Source organism: Dendrobates tinctorius, unplaced genomic scaffold, assembly GCF_039654945.1.
Source record: "Dendrobates tinctorius isolate UK_male_01 unplaced genomic scaffold, ASM3965494v1 ptg000116l, whole genome shotgun sequence".
Taxonomy (NCBI): Eukaryota; Metazoa; Chordata; class Amphibia; order Anura; family Dendrobatidae; genus Dendrobates; species Dendrobates tinctorius.
In genome coordinates, this window is record NW_027361784.1 from 10,325,129 (window position 1) to 10,352,779 (window position 27,651).

The window sequence follows — 27,651 nt, forward strand, 5'->3', positions numbered from 1 at the left end:
TCCTCCCAGCGTGCAATGGGTCGGCTCCATAAGTCAATGGTCATGTGATGACAAGTATGCGATTTTCATACCGCGGGCCACATTCCGACTAGACGTGTCTGGTCGGCACGTCACCGCATGCATGCAAATCACATACTTGGGGGTCACACGCTGGTCCTGGCACTGAAGACTCCTGACAGTCTGCAGTGAGTGTGACGTGCGGATTCACAAGCCTGACTCGTAGCCTGAGGCAAGAAAATCCCTTTACAGAGATGGGCTTAGCATGGAGTCTTATAAGCAATGCTCCATAGGGAAAAGTACGCAGATTAGCTTTCTCGCAGAATGAAAGAAAGTATCTTGCAAGTCAATGCCTCACTCTCTTACCAGCCTTGCAACATGACCAAAGAGGAGTGGCAAGCCAGAAACTCAACAACAGACTGTTTCGGGGGGCCAAAGCCAAGCACTCAATATTGAGCTTTCCTGTCCCCTCCCTCTCCACCGATCATAGTGATATACTGTATATATGTATGACCAGGCAGGACGCTTGGGTGCTCTGCCCCATCATTAAGAGGATAATAAAGGGAGACTGAGCAGAACCTCATAATAAGTTGTTAGGGTTTGTTGTGCGAGTGATTCATCAGTGCTGTGCTTCTTTAAGAAATGGAAAACTTATATTCGATGATCAAGGCGGCGATCACTGGCAGATTTAAGAACTGGTTTCCTTACCAAGTCCTCAGATGTGAGATGCATCAGCTGTTCGGCTATTGCTGCACATTGTGCCGAATCTGCAACAAATTCTCCTTGTTTATCGCCGACAATGACTTCTGGCCACATACAGCCATCGTCTCTCTTCACCAACGTGACTTCCACACTGCCCGAAGACAAAATAGTACATAGAGATTGCTGAACACCAAGAGACAATACAAATATTAATACTTCACACTATGTATCTGAAGGGAGAAGATATGGCCCGGGAAGAAATGAGAAGGCCTGGTAAGAAAAGAGATGGCCCGGGAAGAAATAAAAAGAGATGGCCCGGGAAGAAATAAAAAGAGATGGCCCGGGAAGAAATAAAAAAAGAGATGGCCCGGGAAGAAATAAAAAGAGATGGCCCGGGAAGAAATAAAAAGAGGTGGCCCGGGAAGAAATAAAAAGAGGTGGCCCGGGAAGAAATAAAAAGAGGTGGCCCGGGAAGAAATAAAAAGAGGTGGCCCGGGAAGAAATAAAAAGAGGTGGCCCGGGAAGAAATAAAAAGAGGTGGCCCGGGAAGAAATAAAAAGAGATGGCCCGGGAAGAAATAAAAAGAGATGGCCTGGGAAGAAATAAAAAGAGATGGCCCGGGAAGAAATAAAAAGAGATGGCCCGGGAAGAAGAAAAAGAGATGGCCCGGAAAGAAATAAAAAGAGATGGCCCGGGAAGAAATAAAAAGAGATGGCCCGGGAAGAAATAAAAAGAGATGGCCCGGGAAGAAATAAAAAGAGATGGCCCGGGAAGAAATAAAAATAGATGGCCCGGGAAGAAATAAAAAGAGATGGCCCGGGAAGAAATAAAAAGAGATGGCCCGGGAAGAAGAAAAAGAGATGGCCTGGGAAGAAAGCATACCTGTTGAATCCAGGAGAGTTCATGTACTGTAGCTTTGCCTATAAATATGTCTATATTTTTACTGGTATGTGGGGAATGTAATTAGACCCGCGTTGCTTATACCGGCCGCTGTTCAGCACACGCTGGCGTGAGCAAAAAGTGGCACATTTATTAAGGAGGCATAAACTACCCAATACAAAACTATATCTGCAGTAAGCGGGCATAAAGTATACAAGTTCCTGCGGTGAATTATGTCATATGTGTTTGGAAGAGGAGGCCCCATCTGTAAAGTGTCAAGAGTAGTCTAAAAACCTAAAAGGAGGCGATTAAGTAACTTGGAAAAGGCTTGTATAAAGCGCCAGTCACATTGATACATGTAATGCACCATGCCAGCTTACAACCTATTGGTCACGGCAATACTATTAGGTCAGATGAGCTGCTTTGTACTAAGTAAATGCACCCCACAAAAACATCCACCCCAATTCCTCTCACCCACATTAACGCTACCTACCCTACAGGGCCTCGTGTGACAAAGTGATTGCCCCCTAAGCCTAATAACTGGTTAAGCCACCCTTAGCAGCAACAACTGCAATCAAGCATTTGCGATAACAGGCAATTAGTCTTTTACAATGCTCTGGAGGATTTTTGGCCTACTCATTTTTGCAAAATTGTTGCAACTCAGCCACATTGGAGGGTTTCCGAACAGGAACCGCCTTTTTAAGGTCATGCTACAGTATCTCAATCGAATTAAGGTCAGGACTTTGACTAGGCCACTCCAAAGTCTTAATTTTGTTTTCCTGAAGCCATTTAGAGGTGGGCTTGCTGGTGTGTCTTGCATCATTGTCCTGCGGCATAACCCATGTGCGCTTCAGCTTGAGGTCATGAACAGATGGCCAGACATTCTTAAGGATTTTTTGGTAGACAGAAGAATTAATTTACCACAGCAAGTCTTCCAGGTCCTGAAGCAGCAAAACAGCCACAGTGCATCACACTACCACCACCATATTTTACTGTTGGTATGATGTTCCTTTTCTGAAATGCGGTGCTACTTCTACGCCAGATATAATGGGACATACACCTTCTGAAAAGTTCAACTTTTGTCTCGTCAGTCCACAGAGTATTCGTCCAAAAGTCTTGGGGATAATCAAGAGGTTTTCTGGAAAACTGAGACGAGACTTTATGTTCTTATTGCTCAATAGTGGTTTTCGTCTTGGAACTCTGCCATGTAGGCCATTTTTGCCTAGTCTTCTTCTTACGGTGGAATCATTAACACTGACCTTAACTGAGGCAAGTGAGACCTGCATTTCTTTGTATGTTGTTGTGGGGTCTTTTGTGACCTCTTGGATGAGTCGTCACCTCGCTCTTGGGGCAAGTTTGGTTGGCCGACCACTCCTGGGAAGGTTCATCATTGTTCTATATTTTTGCCATTTGTGGATAATGGCTGTCACTGTGGTTCACTGGAGTCTCAAAGCTTTAGAAATGGCTTTATAATATTTTCCAGACTGCTAGATCTCAATTACTTTGTTTCTCATTTGTTCCTGAATTTTTTTGAATCACGGCATGATGTTTAGCTTTTGAGGGTCTTTTGGTCTACTTCACTTGTCAGGCGGGACCTATTTAAGTGATTTCTTAATTGACATCAGGTGTGGGGACCTGGGTGATCAGGCCTGGGTGTGACTAGGGAGTTTGAACTTAGTTTCCAAAAGGTATGATAAATCACAGTTCATTTATATTTTAACTCCTTCACGACAGAGCCCTTTTTTGTTTTTGCGTTTCTGGTTTATGCTCCCCTTCATCCCAGAGCCATAACCTTTTTACTTTTCCATCAATATGGCCATGTGAGGGTTTGTTTTTTGTGGGACGAGTTGTACTTTTGAACGACACCATTCAATTTCCTATATCACGTACACGAAAACAGGAAAAAAAAAGTGGTGAAATTGCAAAAAAAAGTGCAATTCCACAACTGTTTTTTGGATTTTTTTTTTAACCATGTTCACCAAATGCTAAAACTGACCTTCCATTATGATTCTCCACGCCATTATGAGTTAATAGACAATAAACATGTCTAGGTTCTTTTTTAAGTGGTGAAAAAATTTGAAAATTTGTTTAAAAAAGGTGCTTAATTTTCCAGTAGTGTCTCTATTTTTCAGGATTTGGAGCCGGGTGAGGGCTTATGTTTTGCGTGCCGAGCTGACACTTTTAATTATACCAGTTTGGTGTGTACTCAATCTTTTTGATTGCCCGCTATTGCATTTTAACGCAATGTTGCAACAACAAAAAAACCCTGCAATTCTGGGGTTTTGACATTTTTTTCGCTACTCCGTTTGCCAATCGGATTAATTCTTTTTATAGCTTGATAGATCAAAGAATTTGGAATGCAGCAATACTTTTTGCATGCTTCAATAGTCTCCAAGGGAGACTAGAAGCTACAGTTGTCCGATCACCTCTTCTACACACAGGCGATGATCAGATCACCTGTGTGTAGCAGAAATTCTCACTTGCTATGAGCGCTGACCATCGGGCAATCCGGCTATGACAACCATAGAGGAGACATCTGGTTGTCATGCCAACCCATCCGGGTCACCGATGAGCAGGATTTCCTGCGCGTTTCCGGGAAGCGCGAGTTAAATGCCGCTGTCAAAGATTGACAGTGGCATTTAACAGGTTAACAGCCGCGGGTAGATCGCGATTCCAACCGTGGCTTTTAGAGGCACATGTCAGTTGTTCAAAACAGCTGACATGTGCCAGAAAATATGTGGGCTCAGCGCTGGAGCCCATATCAAAGGGGGAGACACAACACACACAGTACATGTTCCTCACATGTCGTGAAGAGGTTAAGGTGAGGGGTAATCATTTATTCACACAGGGCGCTGTAGGTTTGGATTTATTTTCATTTCTGCATTTTATGTTTACTTGTGTCATATCTTTGTCTAATATTTAAATCTGTTTGGTGTTCTGAAACATTTAAGTGTGTTAAAGATGCAAAAGAATAAGAAATCAGGAAGAGGGCAAACACTTTCTCACCCCACTGTACACTTACATAAATGAACAGGTCATTAAGTGACTGCCATTCAGTTTACATATAGCTGAACATCAGCTATTTAAAGGGGTTGTCCACTACTCTGACAACCTCTTCTGAATCCATATGTTGCGACCAATAAAAGAACAACACTTATACTTGCCTCCAGCGTCGTTCCAGTGGTGTCGGCACTGGCTCTCCCGGGGCACTGTTATATGTCACATGATCCCTGTGGCCAATTAGCACTGGCTTCACTCTCCCCTACAAAAACGTCCGTAATCGACATCCGGAAGAAGTGAGAGGGCAGCAGCAGCTCTCAGTTCCTTCGGATGGCTTGAATTGTCCGAAAGAGGCGAGGGTGGAGCCAGAGCTGATTGGCTGCAGGGATAGCGTGACAAATGGAACAGTGCCAACACTGAAGGGGGGTATAAGTGTTGTCACTTACTGGGGGGAAACACAAGGATTCAGAAGGGATTGTTAGAGTAGTGAACTACCCATGTAACAGCAAAGGTGTTGACCACTATTCGGGCAATCCCTTCTCAATTACTATACCCCCCCACCCCCAAGTAAAATAATAACAGCAACCGATGCTGGCGCCATTCACATGAGCCATGAAGCCAATCAGCATCTGTTAATGGGCAGGTTAACTCTCACTTCCTTTGGACAAAACGGATATCGGAAGGAAGTGAAAAAGCAGCAGCAGTTCTAACTTAATCCACTAGTCAGTTTCGTCCAAAGGAAGTGAGAGGGTGGTGACCACTGCTCGTCTTGCGAGCTCTGCAGCCATTGTTGGGCACTGAGAGTCCCAGTGCAGGCATTGCCGGTAAAGCTCTGTTTATTTTACATGGGGGAGTATACTAACCGAGAAAGGGTTGTCCGAGTAGTGGACAACCCCTTTATATTTGGCAAATGAAATGCCGGTCTTGGTAAGTTCCCCCTAAAATGTTGCATAATTTTGCTTGAAAAACATTACAGGAAAGCATCAAAATCTGCAACTTTTTTTTACACCGGCATTCCATCCTATAGTTGATTTTAATTGAAAGGGATGAGATACATTCTGCAACATTCTGCAGCATCGTAACAAATGCAGAAAGCGGCAAAAGGAGGATTTATTGAAAATCCAAAAACATCACATCAATGCCTCCACAGGGCGCGTTGTTTAGATCTCCACGAGACAATATGGATCTGCAGTTCACTGAAGAGCGCGCCTTCCTCTTCATTGTCTGCCGACTGGTGCCTGTCGACTTCAAAACACTGGAGAAGGAAGACGTGAAGCTCGGGATCAATAGATAAAAACACTGCATCGGAACCTTGGCAGGTTAATAGGGGAGAATTGGATTTCATCAAAGAGAACTAAAAGATGACAGGCTCTCAGATGTCATGGCAATGTGACTAAAGGGAGCGGCACTGCTGTTGCTGCCTTTTTATAGATCCACAAGTGGCTGCGAAAGGAAAGGAAGACGTTGCGAATGAAGGAAGACCTTACCGATCTTTAAGGGCAGAGTGGACGGAGATCTAAAGACTCTGATTGCATGTAATGAAATGAACTGAAAGCCCTTTAAATTAACGTGTAAAATAAAGAAGTGCCACCGACATGAGGCACTAGAGCGATGACACCAGATTAAGGCTTGCTTTACAGCAAGGAGAAAACGGTGAGCCTGTGATCAAAAAAGGGAGGACGTGGAGGAGTGGGAACAAAAGGCTGTCTGGATCAATAACAAGTTTTATCATAAAGTGAAAGGTCAATAACCAAATTCCCAATTAAAGTACAATCTGCCGCTTCTCTAAGCTGATCACGGCGATTTGCCAGATGTAACAAAAACATTTCATCTCGGGAGCGACGGAGGATTCCTCACTGGAAGGAATCATTAAGCGGCTCTATCCCTGTCATTTTCGGATGTGTTCCCTTTCATGCTGCATTATACATGAAACACCAAACAGAAAGATAGTAAAATGTTCCTTGCTATGATTTCACAATTTTGGAGTCTGCTGTGAACTGAGCGGCAGAGCCAGAGGCAAAAGAAAATTTTATTATTCACTACTCATATGGAAGAAGAGGGGATTTAGATCAATAGTTTTGGAAATTGTGGCAGATACTCATTACTGCTGGGTTCTTTTTTTTCTTCATTTAAATTGCAATGTGTTTAGAAGAAGAATTCGGCCCATGTCAAGACCCCTCCCAGAGGAAAAGGGGCGACGATCTCCAAGCCACGTGAGGGTGCACTCTTAGAGGCTAATCTTCACTCTTCCAGGCCTTGGTCTCTTCCACAGATAGGGGGATGTGAGGTCCTTGCATATTCCAGGTCCTGCTGCCTATAATAGCTATGAATCAGTACAGCTTCTATCCAGCACCGATTTCCCCTACATGCACCTAATCTATAGCATGTTGTTGTGGCTACAAACTGTGAGCTCTGCACACCCCCAGGACAATCTCAAATCTGCATGTTTGCGCCCAATAAAATAATAACACATACTCACCTCTGGTGCCGGCACCATAAAGAAAACTGAATAACTCCAACCTGCAAATAATCTGTCTCCTGTGCAGTACACATTTTGTGGTTAGACTGTATATCGTGAGACCAGAGGCTAAGGACATACGGACATCCACGAATTGAGAAAAAGGCAGCTGCACCATATAAGAAAGTGGCAGATTAACAGAAAAAAAAAAAAGATTAATCAGGGAAAAATCTGTTTAAAGACTTGAATATCACACTGAAAAGAAAAAATGGATACGCTTCCGTCATCAACTCATTGGCCATCATCAAAAGCAGTGGATTAAAAGCTACCATTAATATAGATAAATATTTTACATAGGTTAGTGATTTCCTTTATTTAATAAAGTTGTATTGACATTTAGTCTGCAATCTTCATTCTCTTATTCGTTTTTAAACCCCTAATTAGTGTTGAGCATTCCGATACTGCAAATATCGGGTATCGGCCAATATTCGCTGTATCGGAATTCCGATACCGAGTACCGATATTTTTTCAATATCGGAATCGGAAGTTCCCATAATGCAAAGAGCCACTGCTGTGGCTCTGATTGGCTGCCGAAATGACGTCATCATGATGCGCCGTTAGTTCGGGCCTTCTGGAGGGGGGGGGGGTCTATGCCGACTGCCCGGGGTTCTGTACCGGCCTGCCGGGGATCTGTGCCGACTGCCCGGGGGTCCGTACCGGCCTGCCGGGGGTCCGTACCGGCCTGCCGGGGGTCCGTACCGGCCTGCCGGGGGGGCTGTGCTGGCCTGCCGGTGGTTTGTGCCGACTGCCCGGGGGTCTGTGCGGACTGCCGTGGGTCTGTACCGGCCTGCCGGGGGGCTGTGCCGGCCTGCCGGTGGTCTTTACCGACTGTCCGTGGGCCTGAGCGGCCTGCTGGGGGTCTGTACCGGCCTGCCGGGGGGCTGTGCCGACTGTCCGGGGGGCTGTGCAGGTTGCGGGGGTCTGTGCAGGCATCGTCCGATGGGACTACAAGTCCCATCGGGCGATGCCTGCTACCATGACGGTGATTGACACATTAGCCAATGATGGGACAGTAGTAGTCCCATCATCCGGCCTATGTGTTGAATGTAAAAAAAAAAAAATATACATACTACATGCTACATACATACTACATACATACTACATGCTACATACATGCAACATATATACTACATGCATGCAACATACATACTACATATATACCACATATACCGGGGGGCTATGCCAACTGTCCGGGGGTCTGTGCCGACTGCCCGGGGGTCTGTGCCGACTGCCCGGGGGTCTGTACCAACTGTCCGGGGGTCTGTGCAGGCTGCGGGGGTCTGTACCGGCCTGCCGGGGGGGCTGTGCCGGCCTGCCAGTGGTCTGTGCCGACTGCCCGGGGGTTTGTGCCGACTGCCCGTGGGTCTGTACCGGCCTTCCGGGGGGCTGTGCCGGCTTTCTATGCCGACTGCCCGGGGGTCTGTGCCGACTGCCCGGGGGTCTGTGCCGGCCTGCCGGGGGGGCTGTGCCGACTGCCCGGGGGGGCTGTGCCGGCCTGCCGGGGGGGCTGTGCCGGCCTGCCGGGGGTCTGTGCCGGCCGTCTGTGCCGACTGCCCGGGGGTCTGTGCCGGCCTGCCGGGGGGTCTGTGCCGACTGCCCGGGGGTCTGTGCCGACTGCCCGGGGGTCTGTACCGACTGCCCGGGGGTCTGTACCGACTGCCCGGGGGTCTGTGCCGGCCTGCCGAGGGGGCTGTGCCGACTGCCCGGGGGTCTGTGCCGGCCTGCCGGGGGTCTGTGCCGGCCTGCCGGGGGTCTGTGCCGGCCGTCTGTGCCGGCCGTCTGTGCCGACTGCCCGGGGGTCTGTGCCGACTGCCCGGGGGTCTGTGCCGACTGCCCGGGGGTCTGTGCCGACTGCCCGGGGGTCTGTGCCGACTGCCTGGGGGTATGTGCCGACTGGCCGGGGGTCTGTGCTGGCCTGCCGGTGGTCTGTACCGACTGTCCGGGGGTCTGAGCGGCCTGCCGGGGGTCTGTACTGGCCTGCCGGGGGGCTGTACCGGCTTGCCGGGGGGCTGTACCGGCTTGCCGGGGGGCTGTGCTGGCCTGCCGGTGGTCTATACCGACTCTACGGGGGTCTGAGCAGGCTGCGGGGGTCTGTGCAGGATCGTCCGATGGGACTACAAGTCCCATCAGGCGATGCCTGCTACCATGACGGTGATTGACACATTAGCCAATGCTGGGACAGTAGTAGTCCCATCATCCGGCCTATGTGTTGAATGTAAAAAAAAATAAAAATACATACTACATACACACTACATGCTACATACATACTACATACATGCTACATACATACTACATGCATGCAACATACATACATACTACATGCAACATGCATACTACATGCATGCAACATACATATATACCACATATATACTACATGCATGCAACATACATACATACAACATATATACTACATGCATGCAACATACATACATACAACATATATACTACATGCATGCAACATGCATACTACATATATACCACATATATACTACATGCATGCAACACACATATATACTACATGCATGCAACATACATACTACATGCATGCAACATACATACATGCAACATACATACTACATATATACCACATGCATGCAACATGCATACTACATATATACCACATGCATGCAACATGCATACTATATATATATACCACATATATACTACATGCATGCAACATACATATATACTACATATATACCACATATATACTACATGAATGCAACATATATATAATACATATATACTACATGCAACATACATACTACATACATACTACATATATACCACATGCATGCAACATGCATCCTACATATATACTACATGCAACATGCATACTACATGCATGCAACATATATATAATACATATATACTACATGCAACATACATACTACATGCATGCAACATATATATATATATATATATATATATATATATATATATTACATATATACTACATGCAACATACATACTACATATATACCACATGCATGCAACATGCATACTACATATATACTACATGCATGCAACATACATATATACTACATACAATACATTCATACAATACATACATAGACATACAGTACATATAACAGAGTACATACTCACCATCACTTGTCACTTTGATCCCCGAAGCCATTGTCGTCTATGGAATAAAGATTAAAATAACAAAGCACAAATATACTCACCCCTGATCCGCAGCAGTCCACGGGTGTCCCACAACGATCTTGCGTGGAGAACAGCAGCATCATCTGATGCTACCGTTCTCTACGGGCTCCAGGAAACCAGTGTCGGGAGGTAGGTATCCTACCGCCCTGTATTCCTCCGCCACTGTAAAGAAAAAGAAAAAGTCCCTAGTCTCATTTTATGGCATTGCTGTGTGAAAAATTTCCCATGCAGCTTTTGCCATAAAGTGAGACTAGGGACTTTTTTTTTTTTTTTACACTGGCGAAGGAATACAGGGCGGAAGGATACCTACCTTCCGACACTGGTTTCCTGGGCCCCGTAGAGAACGGTAGCATCAGCTGATGCTGCAGTTCTCCACGCAAGATCGTCGTGGGACTCTCGTGGATTTCTGCGGATCAGGGAGTATATTGTTTGTTTGTTATTTTAATATTTATTCCAAAAATGACAATGGCTTCGGGGATCAAAGTGACAAGTGATGGTGAGTATGTACTCTATGTTATATGTACTGTATGTCTATATGTATGTATTGTATGAATGTATTGTATGTAGTATATATGTATGTTGCATGCATGTAGTATATATGTAGTATGCATGTTGCATGCATGTGGTATATATGTAGTATGTATGTATGTTGCATGCATGTAGTATATATGTATGTTGCATGCATGTAGTCTATATGTAGTATATATGTAGTATGCATGTTGCATGCATGTGGTATATATGTAGTATGTTGCATGCATGTAGTATATATGTAGTATGCATGTTGCATGCATGTGGTATATATGTAGTATGTATGTTGCATGCATGTAGTATATATGTATGTTGCATGCATGTAGTATATATGTAGTATATATGTAGTATGCATGTTGTATATACAGTGGGGCAAAAAAGTATTTAGTCAGTCAGCAATAGTGCAAGTTCCACCACTTAAAAAGATGAGAGGCGTCTGTAATTTACATCATAGGTAGACCTCAACTATGGGAGACAAACTGAGAAAAAAAAATCCAGAAAATCACATTGTCTGTTTTTTTTTCCTTTTATTTGCATATTATGGTGGAAAATAAGTATTTGGTCAGAAACAAAATTTCATCTCAATACTTTGTGATATATCCTTTGTTGGCAATGACAGAGGTCAAATGTTTTCTGTAAGTCTTCACAAGGTTGCCACACACTGTTGTTGGTATGTTGGCCCATTCCTCCATGCAGATCTCCTCTAGAGCAGTGATGTTTTTGGCTTTTCGCTTGGCAACACGGACTTTCAACTCCCTCCAAAGGTTTTCTATAGGGTTGAGATCTGGAGACTGGCTAGGCCACTCCAGGACCTTGAAATGCTTCTTACAAAGCCACTCCTTCGTTGCCCTGGCGGTGTGCTTTGGATCATTGTCATGTTGAAAGACCCAGCCACGTTTCATCATCAATGCCCTTGCTGATGGAAGGAGGTTTGCACTCAAAATCTCACGATACATGGCCCCATTCATTCTTTCATGTATCCGGATCAGTCGTCCTGGCCCCTTTGCAGAGAAACAGCCCCAAAGCATGATGTTTCCACCACCATGCTTTACAGTAGGTATGGTGTTTGATGGATGCAACTCAGTATTCTTTTTCCTCCAAACACGACAAGTTGTGTTTCTACCAAACAGTTCCAGTTTGGTTTCATCAGACCATAGGACATACTCCCAAAACTCCTCTGGATCATCCAAATGCTCTCTAGCAAACTTCAGACGGGCCCGGACATGTACAGGCTTAAGCAGTGGGACACGTCTGGCACTGCAGGATCTGAGTCCATGGTGGCGTAGTGTGTTACTTATGGTAGGCCTTGTTACATTGGTCCCAGCTCTCTGCAGTTCATTCACTAGGTCCCCCCGCGTGGTTCTGGGATTTTTGCTCACCGTTCTTGTGATCATTCTGACCCCACGGGGTGGGATTTTGCGTGGAGCACCAGATCGAGGGAGATTATTAGTGGTCTTGTATGTCTTCCATTTTCTAATTATTGCTCCCACAGTTGATTTCTTCACTCCAAGCTGGTTGGCTATTGCAGATTCAGTCTTCCCAGCCTGGTGCAGGGCTACAATTTTGTTTCTGGTGTCCTTTGACAGCTCTTTGGTCTTCACCATAGTGGAGTTTGGAGTCAGACTGTTTGAGGGTGTGCACAGGTGTCTTTTTATACTGATAACAAGTTTAAACAGGTGCCATTACTACAGGTAATGAGTGGAGGAAAGAGGAGACTCTTAAAGAAGAAGTTACAGGTCTGTGACAGCCAGAAATATTGATTGCTTGTTTCTGACCAAATACTTATTTTCCACCATAATATGCAAATAAAAGGAAAAAAAAACAGACAATGTGATTTTCTGGATTTTTTTTTCTCAGTTTGTCTCCCATAGTTGAGGTCTACCTATGATGTAAATTACAGACGCCTCTCATCTTTTTAAGTGGTGGAACTTGCACTATTGCTGACTGACTAAATACTTTTTTGCCCCACTGTATGTAGTATGTTTGTATGTTGCATGCATGTAGTATATATGTAGTATGCATGTTGCATGTAGTATATATGTATTATATATATGTTGCATGCATGTAGTATATATGTAGTATATATGTATGTTGCATGCATGTAGTATATATGTGGTATATATATAGTATGCATGATGCATGCATGTGGTATATATGTTGCATGCATGTAGTATATATGTAGTAAGCATGTTGCATGCATGTAGTATATATGTTGTATGTATGTTGCATGCATGTAGTATATATGTGGTATATGTAGTATGCATGTTGCATGCATGTAGTATGCATTTTGCATGTAGTATATATGTATGTTGCATGCATGTAGTATATATGTGGTATATATGTAGTATGCATGTTGCATGCATGTAGTATATACACTCACTGGCCACTTTATTAGGTACACCATGCTAGTAAGGGGTTGGACCCCCTTTTGCCTTCAGAACTGCCTCAATTCTTCGTGGCAGAGATTCAACAAGGTGCTGGAAGCATTCCTCAGAGATTTTGGACCATATTGACATGATGGCATCACACAGTTGGCGCAGATTTGTCGGCTGCACATCCCTGATGCGAATCTCCCGTTCCACCTCATCCCAAAGATGCTCTATTGGATTGAGATCTGGTGACTGAGGAGGCCATTTGAGTACAGTGAACTCATTGTCATGTTCAAGAAACCAATCTGAGATGATTCGAGCTTTATGACATGGCGCATTATCCTGCTGAAAGTAGCCATCAGATGTTGGGTACATTGTGGTCATAAAGGGATGGACATGGTCAGCAACAATACTCAGGTAGGCTGTGGCGTTGCAACGATGCTCAATTGGTACCAAGGGGCCCAAAGAGTGCCAAGAAAAAATTCCCCACACCATGACACCACCACCACCAGCCTGAACCGTTGATACAAGGCAGGATGGATCCATGCTTTCATGTTGTTTACGCCAAATTCTGACCCTACCATCCGAATGTCGCAGCAGAAATTGAGACTCATCAGACCAGGCAACGTTTTTCCAATCTTCTACTGTCCAATTTCGATGAGCTTGTGCAAATTGTAGCCTCAGTTTCCTGTTCTTAGCTGAGAGGAGTGGTACCCAGTGTGGTCTTCTGCTGCTGTAGCCCATCTGCCTCAAAGTTCGATGCACTGTGCGTTCAGAGATGCTCTTCTGCCTACCTTGGTTGTAACGGGTGGCAATTTGAGTCACTGTTGCCTTTCTATCAGCTCGAACCAGTCTGCCCATTCTCCTCTGACCTCTGGCATCAACAAGGCATTTCCGGCCACAGAACTGCCGCTCACTGGTTTTTTTTTCTTTTTCGGACCATTCTCTGTAAACCCTAGAGATGGTTGTGCGTGAAAATCCCAGTAGATCAGCAGTTTCTGAAATTCTCAGACCAGCCCTTCTGGCACCAACAATCATGCCACGTTCAAAGGCACTCAAATCACCTTTCTTCCCCATACTGATGCTCGGTTTGAACTGCAGGAGATTGTCTTGACCATGTCTACATGCCTAAATGCACTGAGTTGCCGCCATGTGATTGGCTGATTAGAAATTAAGTCTTAACACACAGTTGGACAGGTGTACCTAATAAAGTGGCCAGTGAGTGTATGTTGTATGTATGTTGCATGCATGTAGTATATATGTAGTATGCATGTTGCATGCATGTAGTATATATGTAGTATGCATGTATGTTGCATGCATGTATTTTTTTTTTTACATTCAACACATAGGCCGGATGATGGGACTACTACTGTCCCATCATTGGCTAATGTGTCAATCACCGTCATGGTAGCAGGCATCGCCCGATGGGACTTGTAGTCCCATCGGACGATCCTGCACAGACCCCCGGGACAGTTGGTACAGACCACCGGCAGGCCGGCACAGTCCCCCGGCAGGCCGGTACAGACCCCCGGACAGTCGGTACAGACCACCGGCAGGCCGGCACAGCCCCCCGGCAGGCCGGTACAGACCCCCGGACACCGGACAGTAGGTACAGACCACCGGCAGGCCGGCACAGCCCCCCGGCAGGCTGGTACAGACCCCCGGCAGTCTGCTCAGACCCCCAGACAGTCGGTACAGACCACCGGCAGGCCGGCACAGCCCCCCGGCAGGCCGGTACAGACCCCCGGCAGGCCGCTCAGACCTCCGGACAGTCGGTACAGACCACCGGCAGGCCGGCACAGCCCCCCGGCAGTCCGCACAGACCCCCGGGCAGTCGGTACAGAACACCGGCAGGCCGGTACAGACCCCCGCAGCCTACACAGACCCCCGGACAGTCGGTACAGCCCCCGGCAGGCCGGTACAGACCCCCGGACAGTCGGCACAGCCCCCAGGCAGGCCGGTACAGACCCCCGGACAGTCGGTACAGACCACCGGCAGGCCGGCACAGCCCCCCGGCAGGCCCGTACAGACCCCCGCAGCCTGCACAGACCCCCGCAGTCGGTACAGACCACCGGCAGGACGGCACAGACCCCGGCAGTCCGCACAGACCCCCGGTAGGCCGGTACAGACCCCCAGAAGGCCGGCACAGACCCCCGGAAGGCCGGCACAGACCCCCGGCAGTCCGCTCAGACCCCTGGACAGTCGGTACAGACCACCGGCAGGCCGGTACAGACCCCCGGGCAGTCGGCACTGACCCCCGGGCAGTCGGCACAGCCCCCCGGTATGTGGTATATATGTAGTATGCATGTTGCATGCATGTGGTATATATGCAGAATATATGTATGTATGTTGCATGCATGTAGTATATATGTTGCATGTATGTTTGCATGTATGTAGCATGTAGTATGTATGTAGTATGTATGTAGCATGTAGTATGTATGTAGTATGTATGTAGCATGTAGTATGTATTTTTTTTTTTTTTTTTGTACATTCAACACATTAGCCGGATGATGGGACTACTACAGTCCCATCATTGGCTAATGTGTCAATCACCGTCATGGTAGCAGGCATCGCCCGATGGGACTTGTAGTCCCATCGGACGATCCTGCACAGACCCCCGCAGTCTGCTCAGACCCCCCGCAGCCTGCACAGACACCCGGGCAGTCGGTACAGACCACCCGCAGGCCGGCACAGCCCCCCGGCAGTCCGCACAGACACCCGGGCAGTCGGTACAGACCACCGGCAGTCGGTACAGACCCCCGGGCAGTCGGCACAGACCCCCGGAAGGTCCATACACCCCCCCGAGAGGCTGTACAAGGAGAGAAAAGGGTTTTTCTTATTCCGATACCGGAAGTCCCATAGACTTGAATGGGACTTCTGGTATCGGAATCGGCGATACCCGATACATTTTTTGTATCGGGCCGATACCATCCGATCTGATATTTTAGGGTATCGGATGGTATCGCTCAACACTACACCTAATACAAAGATTGAAGCCTGCTCCAAGTCCCGGTAATATAGGCTGGATATGAAGTGTGAGTGTATGTAGGGTACTGTTGACTTCATTAGCTATATATCGGCACAGATTTGATTTTGCATTTTATCATGTTTATGTGCTTTCCTCCTTTCTACAGTCTATTTTCTCTGCCGCTCCCGAGACTGTAGATACTTTCTCCCCTGTGAATTTTCTCCTCCTCCCTTCTGCTATCTCTAACACTGAGGGAAGAGCAGAAAGCAAACCCTCAGGAGAGGGAGAGCTGATAGATTTTTAACATTTCTGAAGAGCACTCAGCAAGAAAAAGGATTTGCATTCTGCAGTAGCAAAACGGTGCCACATTAATAAAGCCTATTAAGAAACCTGCTCAACTGTGAAGAAACCAATGAACAATTTATAGAAAAAAAAAATCTATGCGAAGATATACATAGCCTAATTGAGATAGGAATAAAATGCTGCCATACCTATAAGCAGCATCTTACCTCCCATGGGAAAGAAGTCGAGTTCCATTCTCTGAATTATTGGATCATTGTGATAAATAATGTGCAAGTTAATTTTATTATAAGCGTAATTTCCAAGGATTTATAAAGTGCCATTAATTTAATTTTGAGCAAAGTTAATGACAATACATTAACAACAGAAAATAATGGAAACAATTTCTACTAATTAGCTTTATTATATCTATATTCATGACTTAAAGCTTCCCTGGGGAGAACATTAAAAAAATAACAAATGAAAAGCAGCTATTTAGCAGACTATGCACACAGCTCCCTACAGCCAACAGGTACTGCCCTGGTGTTATAACATATAGACAGCAGTCTCAGTGTATCCTATGTAATGTACATACAGCAGTCTCAGTGTATCCTTTGTAATGTGCATACAGCATTCCCAGTGTATCCTATGTAATGTACATACAGCAGTCTCAGTGCATCCTTTGTAATGTACATACAGCAGTCTCAGTGCATCCTATGTAATGTACATACAGCAGTCTCAGTGTATCCTATGTAATGTACATACAGCAGTCTCAGTGTATCCTATGTAATGTACATACAGCAGTCTCAGTGTATCCTATGTAATGTACATGCAGCAGTCTCAGTGTATCCTTTGTAATGTACATGCAGCAGTCTCAGTGTATCCTTTGTAATGTACATACAGCAGTCTCAGTGTATCCTTTGTAATGTACATACAGCAGTCTCAGTGTATCCTATGTAATGTACATACAGCATTCCCAGTGTATCCTTTGTAATGTACATACAGCATTCCCAGTGTATCCTTTGTAATGTACATACAGCAGTCTCAGTGTATCCTATGTAATGTACATACAGCAGTCTCAGTGTATCCTATGTAATGTACATACAGCAGTCTCAGTGTATCCTATGTAATGTACATACAGCAGTCTCAGTGTATCCTATGTAATGTACATGCAGCAGTCTCAGTGTATCCTTTGTAATGTACATACAGCAGTCTCAGTGTATCCTTTGTAATGTACATACAGCAGTCTCAGTGTATCCTATGTAATGTACATACAGCATTCCCAGTGTATCCTTTGTAATGTACATACAGCATTCCCAGTGTATCCTTTGTAATGTACATACAGCAGTCTCAGTGTATCCTATGTAATGTACATACAGCATTCCCAGTGTATCCTTTGTAATGTACATACAGCATTCCCAGTGTATCCTTTGTAATGTACATACAGCATTCCCAGTGTATCCTTTGTAATGTACATACAGCAGTCTCAATGTATCCTATGTAATGTACATACAGCAGTCTCAGTGTATCCTATGTAATGTACATACAGCAGTCTCAGTGTATCCTTTGTAATGTACATACAGCAGTCTCAGTGTATCCTTTGTAATGTACATACAGCAGTCTCAGTGTATCCTATGTAATGTACATACAGCATTCCCAGTGTATCCTTTGTAATGTACATACAGCATTCCCAGTGTATCCTTTGTAATGTACATACAGCAGTCTCAGTGTATCCTATGTAATGTACATACAGCATTCCCAGTGTATCCTTTGTAATGTACATACAGCATTCCCAGTGTATCCTTTGTAATGTACATACAGCATTCCCAGTGTATCCTTTGTAATGTACATACAGCAGTCTCAATGTATCCTATGTAATGTACATACAGCAGTCTCAGTGTATCCTATGTAATGTACATACAGCAGTCTCAGTGTATCCTTTGTAATGTACATACAGCAGTCTCAGTGTATCCTTTGTAATGTACATACAGCAGTCTCAGTGTATCCTATGTAATGTACATACAGCATTCCCAGTGTATCCTTTGTAATGTACATACAGCATTCCCAGTGTATCCTTTGTAATGTACATACAGCAGTCTCAGTGTATCCTATGTAATGTACATACAGCATTCCCAGTGTATCCTTTGTAATGTACATACAGCATTCCCAGTGTATCCTTTGTAATGTACATACAGCATTCCCAGTGTATCCTTTGTAATGTACATACAGCAGTCTCAATGTATCCTATGTAATGTACATACAGCAGTCTCAGTGTATCCTATGTAATGTACATACAGCAGTCTCAGTGTATCCTATGTAATGTACATACAGCAGTCTCAGTGTATCCTATGTAATGTACATACAGCAGTCTCAGTGTATCCTTTGTAATTTACATAGAGCAGTCTCAGTGTATCCCATGTAATGTACATACAGCAGTCTCAGTGTATCCTTTGTAATGTACAAACAGCAGTCTCAGTGTATCCTATGTAATGTACATACAGCAGTCTCAGTGTATCCTATGTAATGTACATACAGCAGTCTCAGTGTATCCTATGTAATGTACATACAGCAGTCTCAGTGTATCCTATGTAATGTACATACAGCAGTCTCAGTGTATCCTTTGTAATTTACATAGAGCAGTCTCAGTGTATCCCATGTAATGTACATACAGCAGTCTCAGTGTATCCTTTGTAATGTACATACAGCAGTCTCAGTGTATCCTATGTAATGTACATACAGCAGTCTCAGTGTATCCTATATAATGTGGTGATAATAATAATCTTTATTTTTATATAGCAATAACATATTCCGCAGCGCTTTACAGTTTGCACACATTATCATCAATGTCCCCAATGGGGCTCACAATCTAAATTCCCTATGTCTTTGGAATAAGGAAGGAAACGGGAGTACCCGGAGGAAACCCACACAAACATGGGGAGAACATACAAACTCCTTGCAGATGTTGTCCTTGGTGGGATTCAAACCTAGGACTCCAGCGCTGCAAGGCTGCAGTGCTAACCACTGAGCTCACCGTACATACAACATTCTCAGTGTATCCTATGCAATGTACATACAGCAGTCTCAGTGTATCATATGTGATGTATACAGCAGTCTCATGCCATGAATGACAACTGCATACCGATGTTGGTTCGAAAAGTGTAGGCTAGGGTTACTCTTATCAGGATGTCTGGTTTTAAAATGTGTGAAGTTTGATTACTTTTTTTTTCTGGATGTACTAATAAATGTTATTGCTTTTATTTGACATTGGAGATCAAGTGCTGGATATTTTTCTTAGCTTGGATTTATATTCATCATTGTCCAATTGGGATTTCTTTCTGTGCACTCCCCAGGAATATCACCGTTTATTGTAAAAGGTTGATCTGAATATACCTTCTTTTATTAAACCTGCAGAATACAGGACAAGTTAATCAAGCTGCCCAATTTATTTTTTCCTACTTGCTGCTGACTGAGCGGGAGAGAGAACTAAAAGCTGTGATCACAGACGTCTCCATCCAATCTCACTGAGCGAGTGCGCAAAGAAGAATAAGGAAAAATTTCAGTCTCTAGAGACTGAAACCAAAAGACACAGCAGTAGGGGTTAATCAGGGGGGATGAAAACAAATGCATGTCAGATCTGTATTTTTAAAATCCTTAGAAAACCCCATGTATCACTTATTTTACACTTCACTAATACTTGCTGCATGGTGTTGGTATACCACGTAAACGTATTTTTGGGGGATTTTAAAGGGAAGGTGCCATCCAAAAAGAGAGGATGACATTTAGGAACACAGTGAGCAGCCATTTTGATGGGGCCTGCAAAGTTACTGACTGTCTTTGCATGTAAAGTCTGGATCAGAACAGGTCATCAATCAGCAGAAATGTTTCCTGGATTTCTGTGGAGCAGACAAGAAGGCGGTCCATCCATGTGTATAAAACACAGCGCTCTATGTACAATCCCTGGCACCGAACAGGGTGCCCCCCATAGACCAGAACACTGCTCTCCTGAAATACTCTGTGCTGCTGTCACCCTGCTCCTCCACCATATATCTCCCTCTGTGCCCCCATAGACCCGCACACTGCTCTCCTGAAATACTCTGTGCTGCTGTCACCCTGCTCCTCCACCATATATCTCCCTCTGTGTCCCCCATAGACCCGCACACTGCTCTCCTGAAATACTCTGTGCTGCTGTCACCCTGCTCCTCCACCATATATCTCCCTCTGTGTCCCCCATAGACCCGCACACTGCTCTCCTGAAATACTCTGTGCTGCTGTCACCCTGCTCCTCCACCATATATCTCCCTCTGTGCCCCCATAGACCCGCACACTGCTCTCCTGAAATACTCTGTGCTGCTGTCACCCTGCTCCTCCACCATATATCTCCCTCTGTGTCCCCCATAGACCCGCACACTGCTCTCCTGAAATACTCTGTGCTGCTGTCACCCTGCTCCTCCCCCATATATCTCCCTCTGTGCCCCCCATAGACCCGCACACTGCTCTCCTGAAATACTCTGTGCTGCTGTCACCCTGCTCCCCTCACCATATATCTCCCTCTGTGCCCCCCCATAGACCAGCACACTGCTCACCTGAAATACTCTGTGCTGCTGTCACCCTGCTCCTCCACCATATATCTCCCTCTGTGCCCCCATAGACCCGCACACTGCTCTCCTGAAATACTCTGTGCTGCTGTGACCCTGCTCCTCCACCATATATCTCCCTCTGTACCCCATAGACCCGCACACTGCTCTCCTGAAATACTCTGTGCTGCTGTCACCCTGCTCCTCCACCATATATCTCCCTCTGTGCCCCCATAGACCCGCACACTGCTCTCCTGAAATACTCTGTGCTGCTGTCACCCTGCTCGTCCACCATATATCTCCCTCTGTGTCCAACATAGACCCGCACACTGCTCTCCTGAAATACTCTGTGCTGCTGTCACCCTGCTCCTTCCACCATATATCAGGCCCCTGTCGCCTCGCTTTCACACATCGCCAGGACAGGATCTGAGGAGGGGAGTGGGGTCTTCGGTCACTGAGGATGGCAGGCAGCAAGGATTCTGGGAGCAGGGTGACAGCAGCATAAAGTATTTCAGGAGAGCAGTGTGCTGGTCTATGGGGGGCACAGAGGGCGATATATGGTGGAGGAGAACAGAGTATTTCAGGAGAGCAGTGTGCTTGTCTATGGGGGCACAGAGGGAGATATATGGTGGAGAACAGAGTATTTCAGGAGAGCAGTGTGCTTGTCTATGGGGGGCACAGAGGGAGATATATGGTGGAGGAGCAGGGTGACAGCAGCACAGAGTATTTCAGGAGAGCAGTGTGCTTGTCTATGGGGGGCACAGAGGGAGATATATGGTGGAGGAGCAGGGTGACAGCAGCACAGAGTATTTCAGGAGAGCAGTGTACTGGTCTATGGGGGGGGGCACAGAGGGAGATATATGGGGGAGGAGCAGGGTGACAGCACCACAGAAATCCAGGAAACATTTCTGCTGATTGATGGCCTGTTCCGATCTAGACTTTGCATGCAAAGACCCCATTCCCTTCCTCAGATCCTGTCCTGGCGATGTGTGAAAGCGAGGCGACAGGCGCAGTCCGGGGTGACGCTGGAAAGCAGGCTGGGGGGAAATGTAGCCATACAGTAACGATTAAAATGAGGCCCCTCTCTTCAGCTGACTCACCAGCCCTCCCCTGACTGCACCTATTACCCCTGACCCGTGTGCAGGTGCTCAGCCAGAACCACCGTAGAATGGGTCTCCGTTTAGCAGATAATACTGCCATAGGGTTCTCACATAATACCGCCATATACTTCACACATAATACTGCCATATAGATCATACATAATACCACCATGTAGATCACACATAAAACCAGCAGGGTGACAGCAGCACAGATTATTTCAGGAGAGCAGTATCACACTGGATAGGATTAGATACACGGCTCAGCAGTCAGTATCACACAGGATAGGATTAGATACATGGCTCAGCAGTAAGTATCACACAGGATAGGATTAGATACGCAGCTCAGCAGTCAGTATCACACAGGATAGGATTAGATACACGGCTCAGCAGTCAGTATCACACAGGATAGGATTAGATACACGGCTCAGCAAACTATCACACAGGAGAGGATTAGATACACAGCTCAGCAGACAGTATCACACAGGATTGGATTAGATACACGGCTCAGCAGTCAGTATCACACAGGAGAGGATTAGATACAGGGCTCAGCAGTCAATATCACACAGGATAGGATTAGATACACGGCTCAGCAAACTATCACACAGGAGAGGATTAGATACACAGCTCAGCAGACAGTATCACACAGGATTGGATTAGATACACGGCTCAGCAGTCAGTATCACACAGGAGAGGATTGGATACAGGGCTCAGCAGTCAATATCACACAGGATTGGATTAGATACACGGCTCAGCAGTCAGTATCACACAGGAGAGGATTAGATGTCCAGCAGATGGCCAAGTGTTTTGAAAGAGCAGGGAGCAGCTCCTCCAATGTTTTGCAAGAGCAGGGGCAGCAGCTGGTCGGGTGTTTTGGAAAGAGCAGCTCGGTCTCCAGCAGCTCGTCCTGGTTCCTCTCCTGCAGCTGGTATGTGCAGAGTGAAAATCCAAGCCCTGTTATGCTGGAACAGTACAGCATCCAGGGTTTGCAATAGAGTGTAAATGGAGCTAAAAGGAAAGCACTGGGCTCTAATAAGATGGCGCCTGGCCACACCTACAGCTGTGAATTGAGCTGCCCACAGAGGCGTGCCCAGTTCACAGCTGATGCTGCTGCAATGATAGAGATAGGGTCGGGAGCCGACTCTTGTCTCTTATGCCCAGGGACTGCCGTAAATGAGCATGGAAAGTGTTGTTGAGCAGCCAGAGAGGTAAGATGGCAGCCCCCAGTGGCTGCATTAATACAGTAAAAAAAAAAAAAAATAATATACACACCAATGAGTCAAGCTTAGGGGACAATTTTTTTTATACTATTTTCTTTTTTACATTAAATTATGAAAAAACATGGCACCTTCCCTTTAAGTTTGTGGGTGTAACATGGAAAAATTCACAGGGTATGAATACTTTTTCAAGGCACTGTGTATACACACACAAATACATTGTATATACACACATCTTTTATTTTTTTTAGTTTTTTTTAAATCTGTACAACAGCAAAATTTTATATTAAACTGTCCATTTCAGTTTTATTTCCGCCTTAAACATAGATTTATTTTTGTATATTAGTTTGTGTGTTCATTTAACTGAACATGGCAGATACTAGATGCCGCAGACGCTGTGATAATAGCCGCTGTTTTTTTTTTGTTTTGTTTTTTATAACTCAAATAGATTTTTATTAAGAACATCACAGTATGCATACAACAGTGGTACAAGCATTTTTTATTTTCCCATAAAACACCCTCCCTCAACAATGCAAACTCACTCCACCCCCAGCCCTTCCCCCTATAGACAGATCGTAATATCCCTTTAACACCACCTGTACATGTATATAGAATTGCATTATACAACATCATCTGTTATAGCAGTGTAGACAAGCAACCCGCATATACGTAGCCCCGAGACCATTCTTCATTCACCTATCCACTCATCCCAATTCCACCCAAGGCGTCCACAGTTTGTCATACATCACCAGTTTTCCCCTTTTCTTGTACACCCCCCTTCTCCCTTAAGGACATGCTTCACACAGGCAAGGTATTCTCCCCTTGAAGGTGGATCCTCCTTTATCCAGTTCCTTGCTATTACCTTTCAAGCCATATATAATAATCTAGCAATTGCCACCTTCAGATTGTTTTCGACTTTTATCTCCTCCACATATCCCAGCAAGCAAACCACTGGCTCTCTTGGGACCACGCACCAATAAGCCACATCCACACGACTCAGGATCACTAACCAAAAAGCAGCCAATCTTGGACACGTCCGCAGCATATGAAATAATCCAGCATTTTCGTTCTTACACCAAGGACACTCAGAGTTAGACCGTAATCCAGCCCTATACATACCTTCCAGAAACCTATACACCGTATATACTCGAATATAAGCAGAGATTTTCAACCCATTTTTTTGGGGCTGAAAGTCCCGCTCTCGGCTTATATTCGAGTCATATACACCGGGGGGTCGGAGGGGGAGGGGGGGGGGTGTCAGGTCATACTTACCCGTCCTGGCGCTGTCTCTTCAGCCCCCAGCTTCTCCGCGATCTCCCATCCTTCCTTCAGCAGTCACATGGTACCGCTCATTAAACTCATGAATATGCGCATATTCATGAGTTTTAATGAGCAGTGCCACGTGACCACTGAAGGCAGGAAGGGAGATTGCGGAGAAGCTGGGAGCTGAAGAGACAGAGCCAGGATGGGTAAGTATAGCGATACTCACCTGTGCTGCTATCTGGCACGTCATCTGTCAGTGACGTTCAGGCAGCAGAGGGCACGGTGACGTGGTTAGTGCGCACCGCGCCCCCTGCAGTCTGAACGTCAATGACAGATGACGTGCCAGACAGCAGCAAGCAGCGATGGACCGGGGGACAGGTGAATATCTTAGGTGCCAGCAGTGACACCGGTACCTGGCCCCCAGCGACGTAGAGGTGAGTATGCCATTTTTTTTTTATTTTTAAAAGCAGCAGCAGCACATGGGGGCATAATCTATGGAGCATCTTATGGGGGCAGCAATCTATGGAGCAGCATAAGGGGCTTATTATTCTATGGAGCATCTTATGGGGCCATTACTAACCTTTGTGCAGCATTATATGGGGTGTATTTTGTATGGAGCATCTTATGAGGCTATCATGAACTGTATGGAACATATGCGGGGCTCCTGATTCAATATGGATATTCAAAAACATTTAACCTACTGATATCTCAATTTTACTTTTATTGGTATCTATTTTTATTTTTTAAATTCACCAGTAGCTGCTGCATTTTCCACCCTAGGCTTATACCTGAGTCAATAAGTTTTCCCAGTTTTTTTGTGGCAAAATTAGGGGGGGGTTGGCTTATACTCGAGTATATTCAGTACTCTATGTAAAATATAAACCTGAGAGAGTCTGTACGGCTCACTCAGTGACAGTTTTGGTATCCACTCCAGAACTAACTCCCATGTTTCATCATCCAAGTGACCCAAATCTCTTTCCCACTTAGCCCTTGCATTGATTGGATATCCAAGTAAAGGAGTATGTATTAGGTCTCTATATATAGAGGAGATCCCCCCCCTTCGTAGTCCCCCCCCCCACACAAACATATTCCAGCACTAGGTCGCCCTGAATTTTAAGGCAATCATCTCTGTTTTGAGCTCTGCACGCATGCCTCATCTGAGCATATTGATATTCCCCGGAGGCCTTAAGACCATATTCCAACTGCAGCCTGGAAAAAGATTTCAACTCCCGCTGCTCTAATATCTGAAAGACATAGAAAGACATACCGTATCCCCCTGGCCAGCAATTCCGACAAACATCCCAACGTCATAAACTCTGGAAGATTGTTATTATGCCATAACAGAGAAAACGGAAATTAGACCTACCGGTAATTGTGTTTCCAGGAATCCATCCTGACAGCACGATGGAGGACGTCCTTCTTATCCACAGTGGGACAGGAAACCACGAGAGCTCAAAAGGACCCTCCCCTTGCCATCCTTCAGTGATTTCTCAAAGTAACACATCTGGATGGATGCAAGAAGGTTTTTATTCAACAAATTTCCACATACACATGTTACATCACAATAGTACGGATGAATATCTTAGGGAGGGAACTAACAGTGCTGTCAGGATGGATTCCTGGAAACACAATTACCGGTAGGTCTAATTACCGTTTTCCAGGTCACCACCTGACAGCACGATGGAGTAGTACCAAAGGAGACTGATCCTAGGGTGGGACTACTGCGTGGAGTACCTTTCTGCCAAATGCCAATTGTGCGGATACCACATCTAATTTATAGTGTCTAGAGAAGGTACTCAGACTGGACCAGGATGCGGCCCTACAGATTTGTTCCGCCGAGGATCCCCCCCTCTCTGCCCATGACGTGGCCATGGCCCTGGTTGAGTGGGCTTTAAGGTTCCCTGGGGGATTCTGCCCCTGTGTGCTATAGGCTAGACTAATTGTGGACTTAATCCATCTTGCGATTGTGGATTTAGCTGCTTTCCTCCCTTTATTCGGACCACTGTACTGAATGAAGAGATTATTATCCTTTCTCCAAGGCCTGGTTGCGTCTAGGTACCTGAGAACCGACTCCCTGACGTCTAGGTTATGGTAGGCGCTCTCTTTTTTATTCTTAGGGAACTGACAGAATGAAGGGAGTACTACCTCTTGATTCATGTTTGAATCTGAGACCACCTTTGGAAGGAAAGCCGGGTCAAGTCTTAAGATTAATCTATCGTCAAACACCTGAAGATACGGGTCCTGGATAGACAGGGCCTGAAGTTCTCCTAGCCTCTTTGCTGACGTGATCGCTACCAGAAATGCCGTTCTGATCGAGAGATTACCAATCCCTATGTCTGCCACTAGCTGGAATGGGTGCTTGCATAGCGCATTGAGGACTAGGTTAAGGTACCAGGGGGGAACAGACTTCCTTATTAAGGGCTTCAGCCTCTGAACCGCCCTGGAGAAACGGGCTACCCAGGGGTGTGCTGATAGGGCGCAGTCATAGAACACGCTAAGGGCCGCGATCTGTACTCTTAGCGTACTGGGTCTAAGACCCTTTTTGAACCCTGCTTGCAAGAAGTCCAGAATCTTTGGGATATTGGGGCGGTCAGTCTCAACTGTCGTCTCTCCACAGAAGCTGCAGAATCTTTTCCAGATCTTGTTGTATATTCCGGCGGTTACCGGTTTCCTACTCGCCTGCAGGGTAGAGATGACGTCGTCTGATAGGCCTCTTGATCTTAAGACCTGCCGCTCAGGATCCAGGCGGACAATTGAAGTGCCTCTGGCTTCTGGTGCCAAACCGGACCCTGGCGGAGGAGGTCCCTTCTTTCTGGAAGAAGAATGGGTTCTTCCTCTGCCGTCTTCCTGAGCAAGGGTAACCAACTCCTCTTTGGCCAGAATGGCACTATTAGTATGACTCTGGCTTTGTCTTCGTTGATATTCCTGAGAGTCCGCGGTATGAGAGCGAGAGGCGGGAAGGCGAACTGGCGAATCCTTTCCTTCGTGCTGGTCTGTTTTCTTTCTGGAAGGTAAGACATTCTTTCTTCTGAGTATAATATTACTCCCAGGAATTTTATTCTTGGCTTAGGCATTAGATCTGATTTTTGCCA

The 27,651-nt window shown here is 45.8% G+C and overlaps 1 protein-coding gene across 2 annotated transcripts in view; it reads right to left on the reverse strand.

Annotated features, from left to right (window-relative positions):
* NUDCD1 (NudC domain containing 1) overlaps positions 1–27,651 on the reverse strand; it is a 142,046-nt gene that overhangs the window by 34,569 nt on the left and 79,826 nt on the right. For both annotated transcript variants that reach the window (XM_073590192.1, XM_073590191.1), the window contains one exon: positions 706–850. In XM_073590192.1, the coding sequence (XP_073446293.1) occupies positions 706–850 (145 nt within the window). The remainder of the gene's footprint in view (positions 1–705; positions 851–27,651) is intronic.